This window comes from Eubalaena glacialis, chromosome 14 (assembly GCF_028564815.1).
Source record: "Eubalaena glacialis isolate mEubGla1 chromosome 14, mEubGla1.1.hap2.+ XY, whole genome shotgun sequence".
NCBI classification, from domain to species: domain Eukaryota; kingdom Metazoa; phylum Chordata; class Mammalia; order Artiodactyla; family Balaenidae; genus Eubalaena; species Eubalaena glacialis.
The window spans coordinates 93767321-93783116 of record NC_083729.1 but is presented as its reverse complement, the minus strand read 5'-3'; the positions used below and the strand labels follow the sequence as shown (position 1 = coordinate 93783116).

Here is a 15796-nt window from a genome sequence, read left to right as displayed (position 1 = left end):
TATTTATACTCATTACACTATAGACCGTTTACATTCAAGTTCAAATACTCAAATAGTTAGAAAACAGATAGACACATTATACAGACAAGTTTTCCCAACACACAGGAAAAATAAAGTAGTTTTAGAGATAAAGTAATATGTATTTTTGAAGAAGTACTCATTTTAATAACAAGCAGGAGAAGAAAAGAAACAGAACATTAGAGGAAACTTCCAGGAAAACAACCAACCAACCAATAGTCTCACCCACCTACTCAACTGTTTACATTATTTCCCTTCCTCTCTTGTCTCTGACCCTCTGGCACCGTGTATTTTTTTTTTAATGGGCTGTTTTTAGAGCAGTTTTAGGTTTACAGCAAAACTGAGTGGAAGATACAGAGAGTTCCCATACACCTCCGACCCTGCAGGCACAGTGTCCCCAATGGCCAGCATCCCCTGGATGGGAAACTGACACACACATTCTTTCCACAGCGACTGTCACAGTTAACACAGATGATAGAAGCTACTTATTAAAAGTCAGGGATGATAGAGCTGTCACTTGGTTAGTTATAATTAATAGGCTAATTTTTCAGAAAAGGATTTCCTTTTCCTTTTCCTTTTCCTTTCTGTCAGGAAACGTACACCTCGGGGAACAGAAAAGCCTTTGTAACTGTCCGGTCAGAATTGCTTTGGCCGACCTGCTTCCACACATCAGCTGCACACAGAAAACCTCGAGCTTTCCCTTGTTCAAGTGCCTCGTTTATCAAAGCGTGCGAAACAAAACCTCCAGCGTTAAAGTGCAGAAATGTAAACCCTAAAAGCCTCTTGACAGTTTACCAAGTATTTTGGTTACAGTGTAATTATAATTGCCCAATTAGTCTTAAACAGAGCTCCTCAGTAGCTGTGAAGAGAAGCAACATCTGTTGCAAAAGCGCAGTGAAGGGATGGGTGGAAACAGAGACTCAGGCCCGTTAAACGCTCCTCCTGGCTAATGACTCCCTGGAGGCCCCAGGCACTCCCAGCTCCCAACAGGGAGACCTCAGGGCTGCACGGGCAGCCACTGAAGGCAGCGCTGGACGCCCCCTCCACCCTGGGAGGCCCCACTGAAGGTGGGGTGGTGTCAAAGCCCAAGGCAGGGAACTCGAGCCCCAGGAGAGGGCTGGGAGGGGCACTCACAATTTGATGTAGAAGTCACAAAACTCCTTGTAGACCCTGACGTCGCTGTGCCTGCGCTGTAGCCTGGACACGGCCCTCTCATCCTGGCCGCAGGGCGCCCGGTGTTCCCCGTTACAGGCCGCCGGGGGGACCTCCTCGCCCTCCGGGATGGCAGCGGGGCGCGGGCCCGGGAGTGCCATCGCGGAGCGGAACGGGGGACCGGAGGGACCCGGACGGAGGCACGACACCCAGGCGGCGTCCCGGTCACTCCCCTCCCCGCTCCCACACGTCAGCGGCTCCAGGGTCGCGCCGGCCCCTTCACATTAAGAGCTCCGGGCAAGGCAGTTGTGCCCGAGACGGCGTGGATTCGCTGAGGGTCTGGAAGCTCCAGGAACTTTCCCCGCGCACACGGGACCGGCTGTGCGGCGGCCCGGCCGCCCTTGGGCGGATGGAACAGCTGTGCGGGGTTGCAGGCATGAACCCTGCTCCGTGACTCTGGCGAAGTGACAGCTCAGTCCCAGGCTCGGCAGGGGAAGAGCCGGCGTCCAGTTACAACTCCTTCCGTTTGGCCCCAGCTGAGCCAGTAACCAAGGCAGCCAGTCCTTCTGGGCCTTTGTCACGGATAAAAGATAAAGGATAAAGGATGCGCTGCAGGCTCGCTGTGCTCCTTCCACACCCCTGTCGGCTCCAGCGCACCAGGGTCAGCCGTGAAGCGATGAGGACACGGTGCCCTGGGGCAGTGAAAGGGGCCCGATCTCTGCAAACCGACCTCCCGGCACCCCTGTGCCTCCCCCCAGACCAAGGGGAGCAGTTGGGAATCTAACAAATACAACAGACTAGTGAACACAACAAAAAGGAAGCAGACTCACAGATGCAGAGAACAGACTAGTGGTTTCCAGTGGGGAGAGGGAAGGGGGGAGGGGGAGGCAGGGGCGGGGGGCTAAGAGACACAGACTGCTACGTATAAAACAAATAAGCTACAAGGCTATACTGCACAGCACAGGGAATACAGCCAGTATCTTCTAATAACTATAAATGGAGTATAACCTTTAAAAATGGTGACTCACTAGATTGTACACCTGTAACTTAAACAATATTGTACAACTATACTTCAATTTTAAAACGTCAAGAAAATAATTTTTTAAAAATTAAAAAAAATTTAAGCCTACATGGTTATATAAGATGCTGAAATTATATTTAGTGGGTTTTTAAAAAAAAAAATTTAGTGTTTTAATCAATCAAAAAGAAAAAAAGGAAACCTAGGGAGCAGGTGAAAGGCACACTGACTGACAGAGCAGGTCACACGAGAGACAGAAGGGCCATGAAATCATCAGCAAACAGACAAAACGCGTCTGAGACGTCCGCAGCATGACGGCCAGAACTGTAAACAGCATTCCTAGGTGCTCACTGCCGTGTCCCCAGGAGGTACAGGTGGGGAAACCAGGGCACAAAGAAGCTGGATAACCAGTAAGTTGGTGGTGGAGTCGAGATTTAAACCCAGGTGGTCTGATCCCAGAGACGAGATGCTAACTCTCTGTGGGAAAACGGTTACACCTAATTACTGGGGAGCAAAACAGGTTATCTAGAAAGGCTGGGTAGTGCATACAAAATGGGGCTAGAGGCCGAAAATGAGACATGCTCTCCCCACTCTGAACCCTAAGGATCTCAGGGTACAGGTCAGAATGGCCCCGGCCCAGAGCCTGCAGGGGATGGAGCAAGAGGCTCGCCATCTTTACACAGGAAAGAAACAGCCTCATGGTTAAAACATTTTTGTTTACAGTGACCATGTGGAATAGAGAGGGAAGGAGACAGCTGGTGTGGAGAGACACACAGACACACAGACACACACAGACACACTGACACACACACACTCAGACACACACTGACACACAGACACTCACAGATACACTGACACACACAGACACAAAGATGCGTAACAGGTACTTGTTGGTGAGTGAAAGGGGCTAATCATCCATCTACCTGGTCTGGAAAACCATGAAAATCAGCTGCTGTTGGCACATCTAAAAACGTAACCAATTATTTCATTCCCTCCATAACGACTAGTCCCATCTCTACTAGACAGGAAAGCAGGACTGCGGAGAAGCTGATGGTTCCTGAACACACGACGCAATGAAGTCTCTCATCCAGCAAGGAATTAAAGATAATGTGAAGGACCTGCAATCACATTTTAAACTTTTTATTTTGACATAATTATAGTCACAGGAAGTTAGAAAGATTGTACAGAGAAGACCTTTGTACCCTTCACACAGCTTCCCAATGACTACATCTTATGTACAATCAAAACCAGGACTCTTGACGCCAGCACGATGTGTGTACAGTTCTGTGTCACCTTGTCACACCTTGTAGATTCGTGTAACCGCCACCCCCATCCAGACCTGGAGCTTTTCCATCCCCACAAAGACCTCTCTCACGTCCCCTCTGATGGTCACACCCACCCTCCAGCAACACCCTAGTCTGTTTTCCATCCACGTAACTGTAATTTAGAGAATGTTTTTGCTGTGGACTGAATGTCTGTGTCCCCAGAATTCATACTGACAGCCTAATCCCAAGGCAACGGGGTCTGGAGATGGCCCTGTGGGGTGTCACCAGGGTCGAATGAGGTCATGAGGGAGGGGCGTTAATCCCCCAGGATGGGGTCAGAGACACCCAGGCGAGAAGACAGCCAGAGACAGCCGCCCACCAGCCAGGACATGGGCCCCCAGCAGACAGCATCCGCTGGAGCCTTGATCTTGAGTTTCCCAGGCCCCAGAACCTTGAGAAACAAAGCCTTCCTTAAGCCATGCAGCTATGGCATTTTTGTTACAGCAGCCGAGCTGACTAAGACAGCTGCACAGAGGGAATCACGCAGCCTGTGACGGTCTGAGACTGGCCTTTTCCACTCAGCAAATGCCCGTGAGACCCACCAAGTTGTCCATATGCGGATTGCCTGTTCGTTCCACTGCTGAGTAGTATTCTGTGGTGTGCACACACCACAGCTTGTTTAACCATCACCCACTGGAGGACACTTCAGTAGCTTCCGGTTTCGGGCTGTTGTGAATCCAGCTGTGGGTAAGTTTCCGGGTGAATATAAGGTTTAATTTCTCTGGGATAAATGTTCCAGGGCGAGATTGCTGAGTTGTATGAGAAGGGTACGTTTAGTTTTTTAAGAAACCGCCAAGCTGTTTTCTAGAGTGGTTGTACCACTGTACATGCCCACCAGCAAAGCACGAGAGATTCAACTCCTCCACATCCTCGCCAGCATTTGGTGTTATCATTATTTATTTTAGCTGTTCTAACAGGTGTGTAGTCCCAATTTTATTATGTATATGTATTAAGTTCACATATACGCAGATAAGTACAAAAAAGAAGTCAGAAATGTCACTCCACCAGATAATCATACTGACAGAAGGGAAAAAGAGTAATACATGTTATTTGGGAAAAAATTCAAACGCTACAGAGATGTATAGAATGAACAGGAAGGTGTCTTACTATTTACTTTGTGTTTGTCCTACTAATCTCAACTGTGCCTTTGATGAACTAAAGCGCTCACTAAAGAATGACTTGATTCTTGATCACCAAGGCTGAGAGTTGAGGTTGCGATCAGGGCAAATCGGTCTGTTGTGTGTTTTGTTTCCCCGGCGCCCTGAATGCAGCCAGGCTCGCCAATCTCTCCACGGACAGAGCCGCCAGAGGCTGTGCTTGGACAGGAGACGCGCCCCGACCCTCCTCCCCACCAGCTACTAACTCTTCCACACCCTCCACGAGGTCCTTCTCAGACTGTGCTGGAAGCTTCGTAAAGAGTCCCTCCGCTCTTGAAGCTCTGCTGTTTCGGGAACACTGTGCGAAGGCGAAGCAGGAGGAGACCCTCCTTTTTCCCGGTTTCCTCTCCCTCCAGCTGGAACCGCGCTGACGAGGGCGCACAGTCGCCCCAGAGACACCGACCTGCCACCGGAGTCCAAGGCCCAGGTGCCCTCTGCCCATCAGCACAAGGGCACCGCAGCAGATGCGGAGGGGTAGACGAGGCTCCGTCTGCTTACATCTGCCGCATCTCATTCTTTCCTCCTTTCATTTTTTTAATCACCGAGGTGTAGCCTAACTGGGAGCTGGGTCAAGGGGCAGGCTGAGGTTTGAAGGGAGGAGACGGAAGAGCCGCAGCCCTTCATCACACATCTCCCCCTGCCGGCCTCGTCCCAGGAGCTGGTTCTCGCAGACAAGCTCTCAGGGCAGAGGGGAGTCCCTGTGCCTTCCACGCGCCCCTCATGCTCAAACAACACAGGAGCGAGAGGCGAGGCTGCAGGGCCACCGGCTGATGGGGAGGAGTGGATGGATGGTCGCCTCGGCCCCAAGGGCATCCCGGGGGGGTGGGGGGGGCGCCCGGCCTCGGCAGCCCTTCTGTTGGGGTCTCAGCTTCTTAAAAAGTAACTGCTCGAGTAACTTCCTTACATCACACGTGTCACATCTGAACATACGGAACTTCTGCTACGTGCTCACGATTCTACAGACCTAACCGGTACGTAAGAGGCGCCCGCTCAGCACACAGGCGCGTCCACGTGTGGCAGGAGCTGCCCAGGGATGCACGTGTTCCCTCCACCGCTCATGCAGGTGACAAGTGCGTCTCTCCCCGGGCCCTGGAGCCGAGGGCAGACCCGTGACTACGCGGCATCCACTGGTCAGGGCACCACACGCCCAAAGGGTTGCACAGGACCGTCGGCTGGTCCCGCACGTCTCCATCCAGCCATGCGGAGTGGAGCTCAAAGACGCGTGTAATTTCTCCAAGAGGGCAAGGGGTAATCTGAGGCCAAGTAAACACCATTGCTCAATTTTCATAGCCAGGCATTTTGTTACTTTTAACCCATTTCTGGCACTTAATAATGTCACTCTTAGAAATGCAAACAATCCTTTTAGACTGTGATTGTAACCATAAGAAAAACATTTATCTGAACTCCCTTGACTGAAATCACTGCGGCCCATACAGCGCAGCAAAACAGCCCTTGAAGCAGGTGGGAAGCTGTTGTATAAAACATCCCAAAGCCATTTTTTTCTGAACAGTGGGCCTGTAAGGTGGTTTCCTGGGTCCTGGGTTCCCAAAGGTTCTTCCCCAGAGTTTCCATCACCAGCTCAGGCCTCCTCCTCACCAAGGCTGACCTGGATCTCTGGGGGATCCCCCAGGACAGGCCTGGACCCCAGACGTCCATCCAGAGTGGAGAGACTTGTTGTATGCTGGGCAGTGGCTCAGTCCTTTAGGGCCACTGTAGCCAAACACCACCGACCAGGTGGCTTATACACAACAGAAATTCATGTCTCACGGTCCTGGTGGCTGGAAGCCCGAGACCAAGGCACCAGCGCGGCCGTGTGCGGTAAGGACTCTCCCGTTCCCCTGGGTCCTGGCCGGCACCTCCTCGCTGAGCCCACACACAGCGCAGGGGCAGGGGCTCTGTGCGTCCCGTTCACGAGACCTTCACCCCGCCCCCCGACCTCATCACCTCTTAGCACCATATCGCGGGTTAGGACTTCTGTACATGAATTGAGCGGGTGCGCAAACACTCAGACCAGAGCAGGCAGGGCCTGGGACCCTGGCTGAGTGTGCCTGACTGCGTGTTAGATGCCAAACCACACGCAGCACGTCTGCTGTTGAGCTGACCACTCCCGTGTCCTGCACAGAAGGGTTCAAGTCCATCGACCTAGCTAACGCCATGATTTCAGCCAGAACAAATTCCGCCCCTGAGGAAACACCCTGCCCAAGACAAATAACCTGCTCAGAGGCGACAGACCAAGAAAGGGCAGCTATTTCCACCAGCTCAAACACTGAGTGTAAGCCTGGGCATGGCTGGCAAAGTCAAAACCCCAACTTCTTAATAACTGGCACCTTTTAAATTCAAATTCCCTCAAACAGCAACAACTGAATTACATGCACCACTATCAAATATTTCATCTACATTTAAAAAAAAATTTTTATTGGAGTATCGCTGATTTACAACGTTGTGTTAGTTTCAGGGGTACAGCAAAGTGAATCAGTTATACATATACATAGATCCACTGTGTTTTAGATTCTTTTCCCATATAGGTCATTACAAAGTACTGAGTAGAGTTTCCTGTGCTCTACAGTAGGTTCTCATCTACGTGGCTGAACATGTTGACCGACTGCCTGTAAAAAGCGGGTCCTGACATAGGAAGCGTGCTGTTAATGCTGCCCCTGTCACACAGGCAGAGTCGCTGTGTGGATGTGACCCCAGCGCCTGGCAGGAGCTTCTCCAACCTCTATCCACAGGAACCCGGGGCGTGCGGAGTGTGGGGATGGCAAACCAGCTATTTTCACTGTTTCTCTATTTCACTCAAATGGAAAACCTACTCTGATTTTCCTCTCCTATGAAAACAAAACAATCGTGACATGCAGTAAAGATACCGGTGCTGGAAAGGTCCTTCTCACATCCCCGTCCTGCACAAATGCCCCGTTCCCTCCAACGGACGGGAGGGACAGGGCACTGCTGCTACCAGGACGTCTGCCCCGTCCGTTAAACTGTTCCCAGCTCCTGGCTGCAGGGAAGGAAATCATCCACCACGAGGGGCCAGAGTGAAGAGACTCGGCTGCACACCTCCTCCAACCCAGTGGAAATGAGGGAGCTGCACACCTGTCACCTGCTGTGCAGGCCCAGCCCGGGCAGCAGGGGGACGGGGAAGCGTGGAAGGCGACCTCACACACGGAGGTCTGGGGAAGTCACTCTGGCTTATACACAAGATAACTCAAACTTTATGCCCGTGTGTGGCCTATCAAGCATACGCCGTACGTCTGCTTTCATTATTAAAGACAAGTGCGCAGTGACCAGAAGTAAAGAGCGTCCTTGTTAATGTAAAGATGAAATGCCCCCCTTTCCGGGACGCCAGTGCTGGCCCTCCTTGGATGATAAGCCTCCCTCCCCAGGTGCCAAGGCCACGCTGACTCACTGCGTATGTGCTGGCCTGTTGTTTTTAAACCTTGAAGGAACGCATCCCTGGCTTGTTTAATGTTCTTTGTTCTGATGAAATATAAAACTGTGCTGAAAACCCTGCTTCTCCAGAGCAGTTCCTCAGAGTTACCTGAGAGGCTGTCTTCTGGCCTAGAGTCCTCTCAGTTTGGCTCAGAAAAACGCCCCAAACTCCTTTCTATTCCTGTTCTAGATTGTTTATTGATTATTTCCATCAACAGGAGCAAAAGGCAAAATCTTTAATAGCAGAAAACTGGTGAATGATGTGTGCAGCGGGCAGCCCTGCGTGCAGGGACATGGGGCACCGGGACAGCAGGGCCCGACTGCACGGCTTTGTGGGGTGAGCTAGACTCCCCGACCCCGTCGGCCCAGACACGGTGCAGCTTGTTACAGAAAGTGTACAAAAGGCAGAGAAGACTCACCACATTCCTGCCACACACAGAGGTCTGGGGAAGTCTTTATATCTTTATATGAAGAAGGACTTGACTTCTGTCGGTGTGCACTTTTCTTTACTAATTAAAGCAGGTGTACGGCGTATGCCTGATAGGCCACAAACAGGCGTAAAATCTGAGTTAACTCGTGTATAAGCCAGAGGGACGTCCCCAGACCTCCGTGTGTGGAGACAGCCTGATAATACCCGATCCCTTTTTTTGTCAAAATCCACACACACTCGAGAGGGCTGTTGCCACGTGGTTGTTTACCATCGCCTTTACTGGTGACGATCAAATATTCCCAGCACTGAGGACACCACCCAAGCGGACAGGGACACTCCAGGCCCTTTTCTCCCGAGCTTTCCCGGAGCTTCCAGCCCTCTGAGGCCCGCCCGGCGCTCAGATCCTCCTGTGAAGCTCCTCTGACATTCCGCCTGTGCTGACCGGCGGGCCCGGGAGCCGTGGGATTTGGGAAGATCTAACCCTGCTCCACCCTGCAGAGGGACCGGAGCCGCACGGAGACACTCCGCCACTGGCCCCGTCACGCTCCCCCATCTCCCAGCCAGCTGGACCAGCCCCGTGTGCAGTCGCAGGGGATGGGATGGGCCAGCTGGTGGGCAGACTGCCGCCCTCCCCCGGGACTGGATGACTCCATCTAAGGGTCTCACTCACAACCTCAGCCTGGTTTCATCCCCTCAGTAAAGAAACTGCCCCCACCCCGCGAACTGTCATCACGGCTGGAATCTGGAACTGGGCTCCCAGGTTCCCTCCCACTGGGTCCCCACGGTCACTCAAACAAGCAGGGTTCGGTCAGCTTGAAGAACATGCTCAGAATTCCTCTTACAGGCTGGGCCGTTTTCTCTGCGTGTTTAGCCGTCTCCATGGGAAAACGCCCCTGGAGCAGCCCTCCACTCTCAGGTCACTTCTCCCTGGCACTCATACTGTGATCCACAAACACACCGTCTCACCCCGAAACATCCTTTTTACGGGATCTATTGTGTCCTGACCAAAACAGACAAACTTGAGAGGGTCTCGTATTTCAAATACAAAAGGGCAGCATTTTTAGCAAGAGTGTGGACTTCAGAGAAAGCCCGGTTTACGAGGAAATCCCTGCAGTGTGTCCACGAGCCCTTCCACGGCCATGGGGGCCACCGGCGCCACTTGCTTTCTGGCTCTCCATTAGGTCCTTATTTTAGTTCTGACTCAGCCGGGACGGCTCCCTGAAAGCTGACCTTCAGCAGGCCTTGGGGGGAGGAAGCCAGCCCAGTTATCTTGTGACCGTGATGGAGCTAATTGTGAGGTCGGCCCTCCTCAAGGAAAAAAAACCGTGAGAATTTCAGGACAAAGGACAGAAACATTTCATTCAAGTGAAAACAACCCTTTCAAATTTTAATCTACATGTCTCACTGCTTTTCTTTTAAACAAAGAACATGTTTTCATGTATGTTTTAGCACATTAAGCAACATTTGAAAAATATGGGACAAGACAAAGTGGGGGAACTGCAAAATCCGTGTTTTTTTGATAACTTTAAAAAGCTTTCTTTTCTTTCATTCACTTCAAATTTCACGAGGTGTGCACAGCAAGGCCGGAGCCTTAGATGTTTCAGCTGCCGAGCCTTAGGTGCCCCCGCGGGACCGTCGGAGGACGTGAGGGGCCTGAACAGTGGTGTCCGGCACCGGCCGGCGTCTCTCCGAGGGCCCACGTGTGTCCCGCGTGTCCCCCTCTTCTGGTCCGCCCGGCACCCCTCCCTGCACCGGGTGATCTGGGTTTCTGAAGGCCGTTCCGCAGGCTGAGGGAGAAAGCTCTCGGCCAGTCCCCTGGCTTTTCTCAGGGGGAGGGGGTCTGTGTGTCTGGAGGAGCGGTGGTCACGCCCGACCCCACCCGACCTCAGGCAGGCCCGCTGGCTCCTCAACAGCATCACTCGGGTCTCTGCTCCGAGCCGGTCCGGGCACTGGGCCAGGCGGACATCCCACCAGCCGGCTCCCGGCTCCCTCCGCGGGCTCAGATCCTGCCCCTTCTTCCCGGCCCTGGGCCCCCAGCCCGTAAGAGTCAGGAACTTCATCGTTGCAGTGAACCTTCCTCCTTCTAATCACTGTGTGGGTTTCCCCTCCTGATTGGACCCAGATCGAGGCACGAGGCCATGCTCAGACCCCAGGGCCCAGATCCAGTAACAGGCACAGGGCTCACTCAGCAGCTGGAAACACCCACACCTACACGTGAAACTGGGCAGGGTGGCGGGTCACGTGATAAAATCGCTGGGGGTCCAGGTCAGCTCCCACCCGCGCCCCGAGAAGCGGTCCCTCTGCCCCTCCCGTGCCGTCCTCTCCCATCCCCTGCCGTGTCTGTCCTGCCCCCCTCCCTCCCGCCTCAGCCACAAACCTCCCAGGAAGGTGTGGAAGGAAAGGTCTGTGCAGGGGAAGCTCCGGAGCTCTGGGCAGCGCCTGCGCTGCGTCTTTCACATTTAATTACTTAAATGATATAAAAGCAACCTTAAGCCTTCCTGACTGCGGGGCTCCAATTCTCTCGTAAATGGAGCTGATGGGGGGTGGGAGGGTTTCCGTGCAGGAGGCCACGTGCACCTGCCCCATCCCGGGTCCACACCAAGCACGGCAAAGCGCAAACCAGAACAATCTCTCGTCATGGTATAAAGGAAAGCAAAAATGCCATCAGAACTAGGCTGGCCCAGGTCACATGACTAAGCTGGGAAAAGAGAAAGAACAAAATAATCGCGTTTTCAAGGAGCTCAGTCTCCTAAGAAAGTCCATCAAAAGACGGATGCTGAGAATAGTGCAAACAAACGAAGAGGACCACGTGGACTGAGTAACAGCAAGAGCAGCTAGCCCTCCAGCCATGCGTCTGCGAGGCTGCACCACACGTGGACTTAGTTCTATCAGGAGCGCTTCACGGATGGGAATGCTCTAAACCACGGAGACAAATGACCAGGATTATTTCACGGGACCGTTTTCTCCTTTCAGATACAGAAGAGAATTCTGTATTCAAAGGATAAATTAAAAAAACCCACCAAATCGGGGCTTCCCTGGTGGCGCAGTGGTTGAGAATCTGCCTGCCAATGCAGGGGACACGGGTTCGAGCCCTGGTCTGGGAAGATCCCACATGCCACGCAGCAACTAGGCCCGTGAGCCACAACTACTGAGCCTGCGCGTCTGGAGCCTGTGCTCCGCAACAAGAGAGGCCGCGACAGTGAGAGGCCCGCGCACCGCGATGAAGAGTGGACCCCGCTTGCCGCAACTAGAGAGAGCCCTCGCACAGAAACGAAGACCCAACACAGCCAAAAATAAATAAATTAATTAATTAATTAAAAAAAGAATTTCTGGGGTGAATTAAAAAAAAAAAAAACCCACCAAATCAATTACTAAGGGTAAGATGCTGGCAAAAGCGACAGGACAGAAAAACAAGAACAGCTCTCAAGGACAAAATCCACACCTTACGTTGCCGTCATGGTAAAAACACTGAGTCAGACAGATGGCTGAGCACCTTCAGCACGGAGTGGGGCGGGGACAGGGCATCACCTGGGCGGTCACCACCCGGAAGACAACGGCATGAAGGCTCAGGGGGCGACGCCCACGTCTCCTCATCCAGAAGGCAGTCTGTGCACTCGCTGTGCAGGCATAGGTGGTGTCGAGGTGAACTGCTTACTCACGGAGACCTGCACGAGCCAGGCTACCTTCCCTCCCCCGTCTGACGTTCCCCATGGACTTGGATGCCTGAGCACTGGTCCTGAGGCCCGAGGCTGCATCCGGGCTCACGCACCTACCTGGGCTCATGCACCTGGGCCCATGCACAGCTCTGGAAGCTCCTCCTCAGCCTGACTCGGTTTCTCTGGACCGCCCGCGTTCCCCTCACGTCCTCACAGCTGAGGAGGAGGCCACAGGCTCTGCTGCAGCCTGACCACCCTTCCCCTCATCCTGCGCCCTGAGGTCGGGCCCCACCGGTCCAGGAGCAGACTGTCCAGAATCATGGACCCTGAGCCCCTGGGGCTCCCTCCTGGTCCTGCAGGCCCAAGACCCTGGCTCCAGCACCTCACCGCCGACAAGGCGTCTTTAGGGACAGAAGCAGCTTAGGCGGCAGCACCGAGCTCCAGCTGGGACGCTTCAGTCCAGCTCTGGGACCTCGGCCAGGGTGCCTGCCGGGGGGTCTCCCAGCCTCCCGCCCTCCCGAGCCCGGCTCTTCCATCTGCCCATTTCTGTCAATTCTGTGAGCAACCTGAACTCTTTCCAATAAAATTCTTTCCTGCCTCAGCCAGCCAGAGCCTGCTACTGTCATTGCCCCCCACCAGAACCAAGACTGATGAGGTGACGTGGGCCAGTGACGGGGGGTCAAACTCTGGGCTGCGAGGGCTCGGCGAGAAGAGACCAAAGTCACAGCGTTTCTGGGACCGTCTATCACCGAGGGCAGGGGGAAAGGTCAAAGAGGCTCGGGGAGGAGGGCCCTTGAGGGGCCGGGCAAGACCCACGGGGGCGGGGGGCAGGGGGTGACCCCCAGGGATGCGGGAAGCAGTTACACCGACGCAAGGGAGGAACCGCGTGCTGGCTGCGTAACATCCCTGCAAACCTGAACGTGTCCCCACGTGAAGTTTATCTGCACAAATACGAGGGGGACAGAGAGAGAAATCTTACACCATTGAGCTTCGGTGGTTTCGGGAAAGCAGGTGAGGTGAAGAAAACCAATGACGGGGGAGGTTTCAAATAGTTACAATAACGAGGGTGATAGAAAAATCAATAAAAGAAGAAGACTGCCCAGCGGTAACCAGGAAGAAGGTGAGGCTGTAGGACAGAAATCTGTCTTATATCACTTGTTCACCCAGCAATCAGAGTCTAGGAGTTACGTGAATTGGGAATCGGTCCAGGGAATAACTGGCCCGGGAAGGTGGCCATGAGGTGTGTAGGGCATTAAATGGCCCGAGGAGGCTGGCAGACCGGCCAGGGCGGAGGGTGTCGGGGCCAGAGGTCTGGACGGCCTAGCGGATCGAGGCTGCTGTCACAGCGGGGAAGCTACTCGACGGGGTGGCTCTGCATCAGGACGTGTGATGGGCCCCGGAGGGCCGTGCTGCTGTCAGGGGGACACGAGGAACCACGAAGCCAACAGCAAGGTACCAGGACCTTCATTTATTCCTGCAACTCACTGACCCTGTACTGAGTGTCTATTAGCAAGAAGCCACCGTGATGGAAAACCTGGTCCCCACACCTCTGTGCCCTCAGACAGCTCGCACTTCAGCAGAGCCGGGACGCCCGCCCGCCTGGCGGGGACGGTGACAGGGGCTCCCGGGCGCATGAGGGCATGTGGGTGGGGCAGCCGCGAGCCCCAGCACCCCTGCACCAACCGGGCGAAGGAGGGGTCAACCACGGACGTGGGAGAACAGCCGCGACTTTGCGGCATCCTGTCTGCAGATGTCCGCTTCTTTTCTGGATCTCCTTCGCTTTCATTCAGCAAGTGTTTACCTACGCCCGGCTGTAAAGTAATAAATGGAACTAGAAGTCGGGGACGAGACGAGCAGGACGGAAGGAAATGATGCACCCGGGAGGCCGAGGCACCGTGACGACGACAGAGACAGAGCCACAGACTCCGGACCAAGAGGAGCCCAGGCTGACTTGACAGCAGAGCCGGTGGGCACGTGGGTCTCATCTCCCTGCACTGCACCCACTGCCTCTCCTCCGGGACCCCCTGCGGCAGCCCTGGGGAGGCCACCTCCAGGCACCCCCAAAGACTCCCTGCGGAGCTTTCTGACGAGGCCCTGACGCCTGAGCGTCCAGTTTCACAGGAATCCTGCTCTGTCAGCCTGGCCAGAATCCCCTACCTGCAGATCAGATGGCCCTCTGTATCTGACTGGTTCCTCGGCCTCCACCCCGCCCCCAGGCAACGTCTGATGTCCTGGCCTGTCTTCAGCAGGAATCCTGGGAGGTCGGTTTAGCCAGAATCCCTCCACCTGGATGTTCCCTCTCAGTAACGTTCCATCCGCTGACCCCCGCCTGCTCCTTCGCTGTGAATCCCCCGTTTTCCTTGGTGGATTCGGAGTTGAGCCCCGTCTCTCTGCCCCACTGCAGGGGTCCCTACATCCATCCTGGTGGTCCTTCCTGTTCTCTACCAGGCGTCATGGGTATTTTGTCTTTGACAGTATTCGCACCTGTGTGTAACGGCTCCCTCCCCGGTGTGGGCTGGACTCGCTGCGCTGAAGGGCTCCTGATGAAGACAATTCAGTAGAGGTGGTCGGCAGTCATTTCTGGAATTAGGCTACAAAACGCTCTGGGGCCACTCACCCCATTCCAGCCTCGAGAAGAGGCAGCCCTGACTCAGAGACCCTCAGCCAGAGGCGCTGGCCTGAGCTGAACCTGGATTCCTGACCCACAGCAACCGGGAGATAACCAACGATGGTGATCACAGGCCTGCCGTCAGCAAATCCGTGCCCACGGGTCAGATCTGGCTCCCCGGCTGCTTTTATTAAGTTTAGCAACACATTCACTCACATGTTCCACGGCCCGTGTTCACATTACAACTGCAGGCCGAGCAGTTGTGACACTGACAGAAGGTCAACAAAAGCCTGAAACATTTATCATCTGGCCCTTTACAGAAAGTCTGCCAACTCCCACTGCCGCTAAGTGCTGGGTAATCTGTTTCTCACAATAGAGGATTAACGCACTTGCTCCTGCAGTGCTATGGGCCTCCCTCCAGCGATGCAGGGTCTTTAAGTATCTCGCTGTTGTCTGTTGTCCACACACAAGAACTTCTATGTTAGCAGATAATGAATGTTTCAAGCAGCCTCACATCCCTGGCACGTGGCAGGACCTTAGCAAATGCAGACTGAACCACAAACGCCTAATGCAGAAAACCCATAACCTGACAATATATCCTTTAAATAAAGCACGACATTAAATCAAGAAGAGCCAAAACTGCAATTTGTGTTGAATAGCTGATATTTCCGGTTGAATCCATTTTTAAAGGCATTTGTTGACTGCCACACAAAGAATGATTCCATATCCAGGAAAATTTTTGATCTTTTAAATTGGCTATACTTTTATAAAACCTCGTTGTTTAAAATACCCATAACATCAGTTTATCTCCATTACTGCCAAGATGACTGACATTAGCTTTTACCATGAAACAAAGAATGTATTTCCTTGCACCTGGAAATGTTATTGAAATTTTCCAGAAGGGCTTATTTTTTTTTCTTTTCTTTTTTTTTTGTTCCCCGACCAGGGATGGAACCCGGGCTCTCAGCAGTGAAAGCGCGGAGCCCTAATCACTCCTGGAGGTCCA

The 15796-nt window shown here is 53.5% G+C and overlaps 1 protein-coding gene across 4 annotated transcripts in view; it reads right to left on the bottom strand.

Moving 5' to 3' along the window:
- Nucleotides 1-15796, bottom strand: part of LIMS1 (LIM zinc finger domain containing 1) — a 103003-nt gene that overhangs the window by 19434 nt on the left and 67773 nt on the right. For 2 of the 4 annotated variants that reach the window (XM_061210506.1, XM_061210509.1), the window contains exon 1: nucleotides 1153-1497. The exons of the other annotated variants lie outside the window; for them this stretch is intronic. In XM_061210506.1, the coding sequence (XP_061066489.1) occupies nucleotides 1153-1331 (179 nt within the window). In that variant the 5' untranslated portion in view covers nucleotides 1332-1497. Of the gene's footprint in view, nucleotides 1-1152; nucleotides 1498-15796 lie in introns of those variants that run through there. 4 annotated transcript variants of the gene reach the window in all.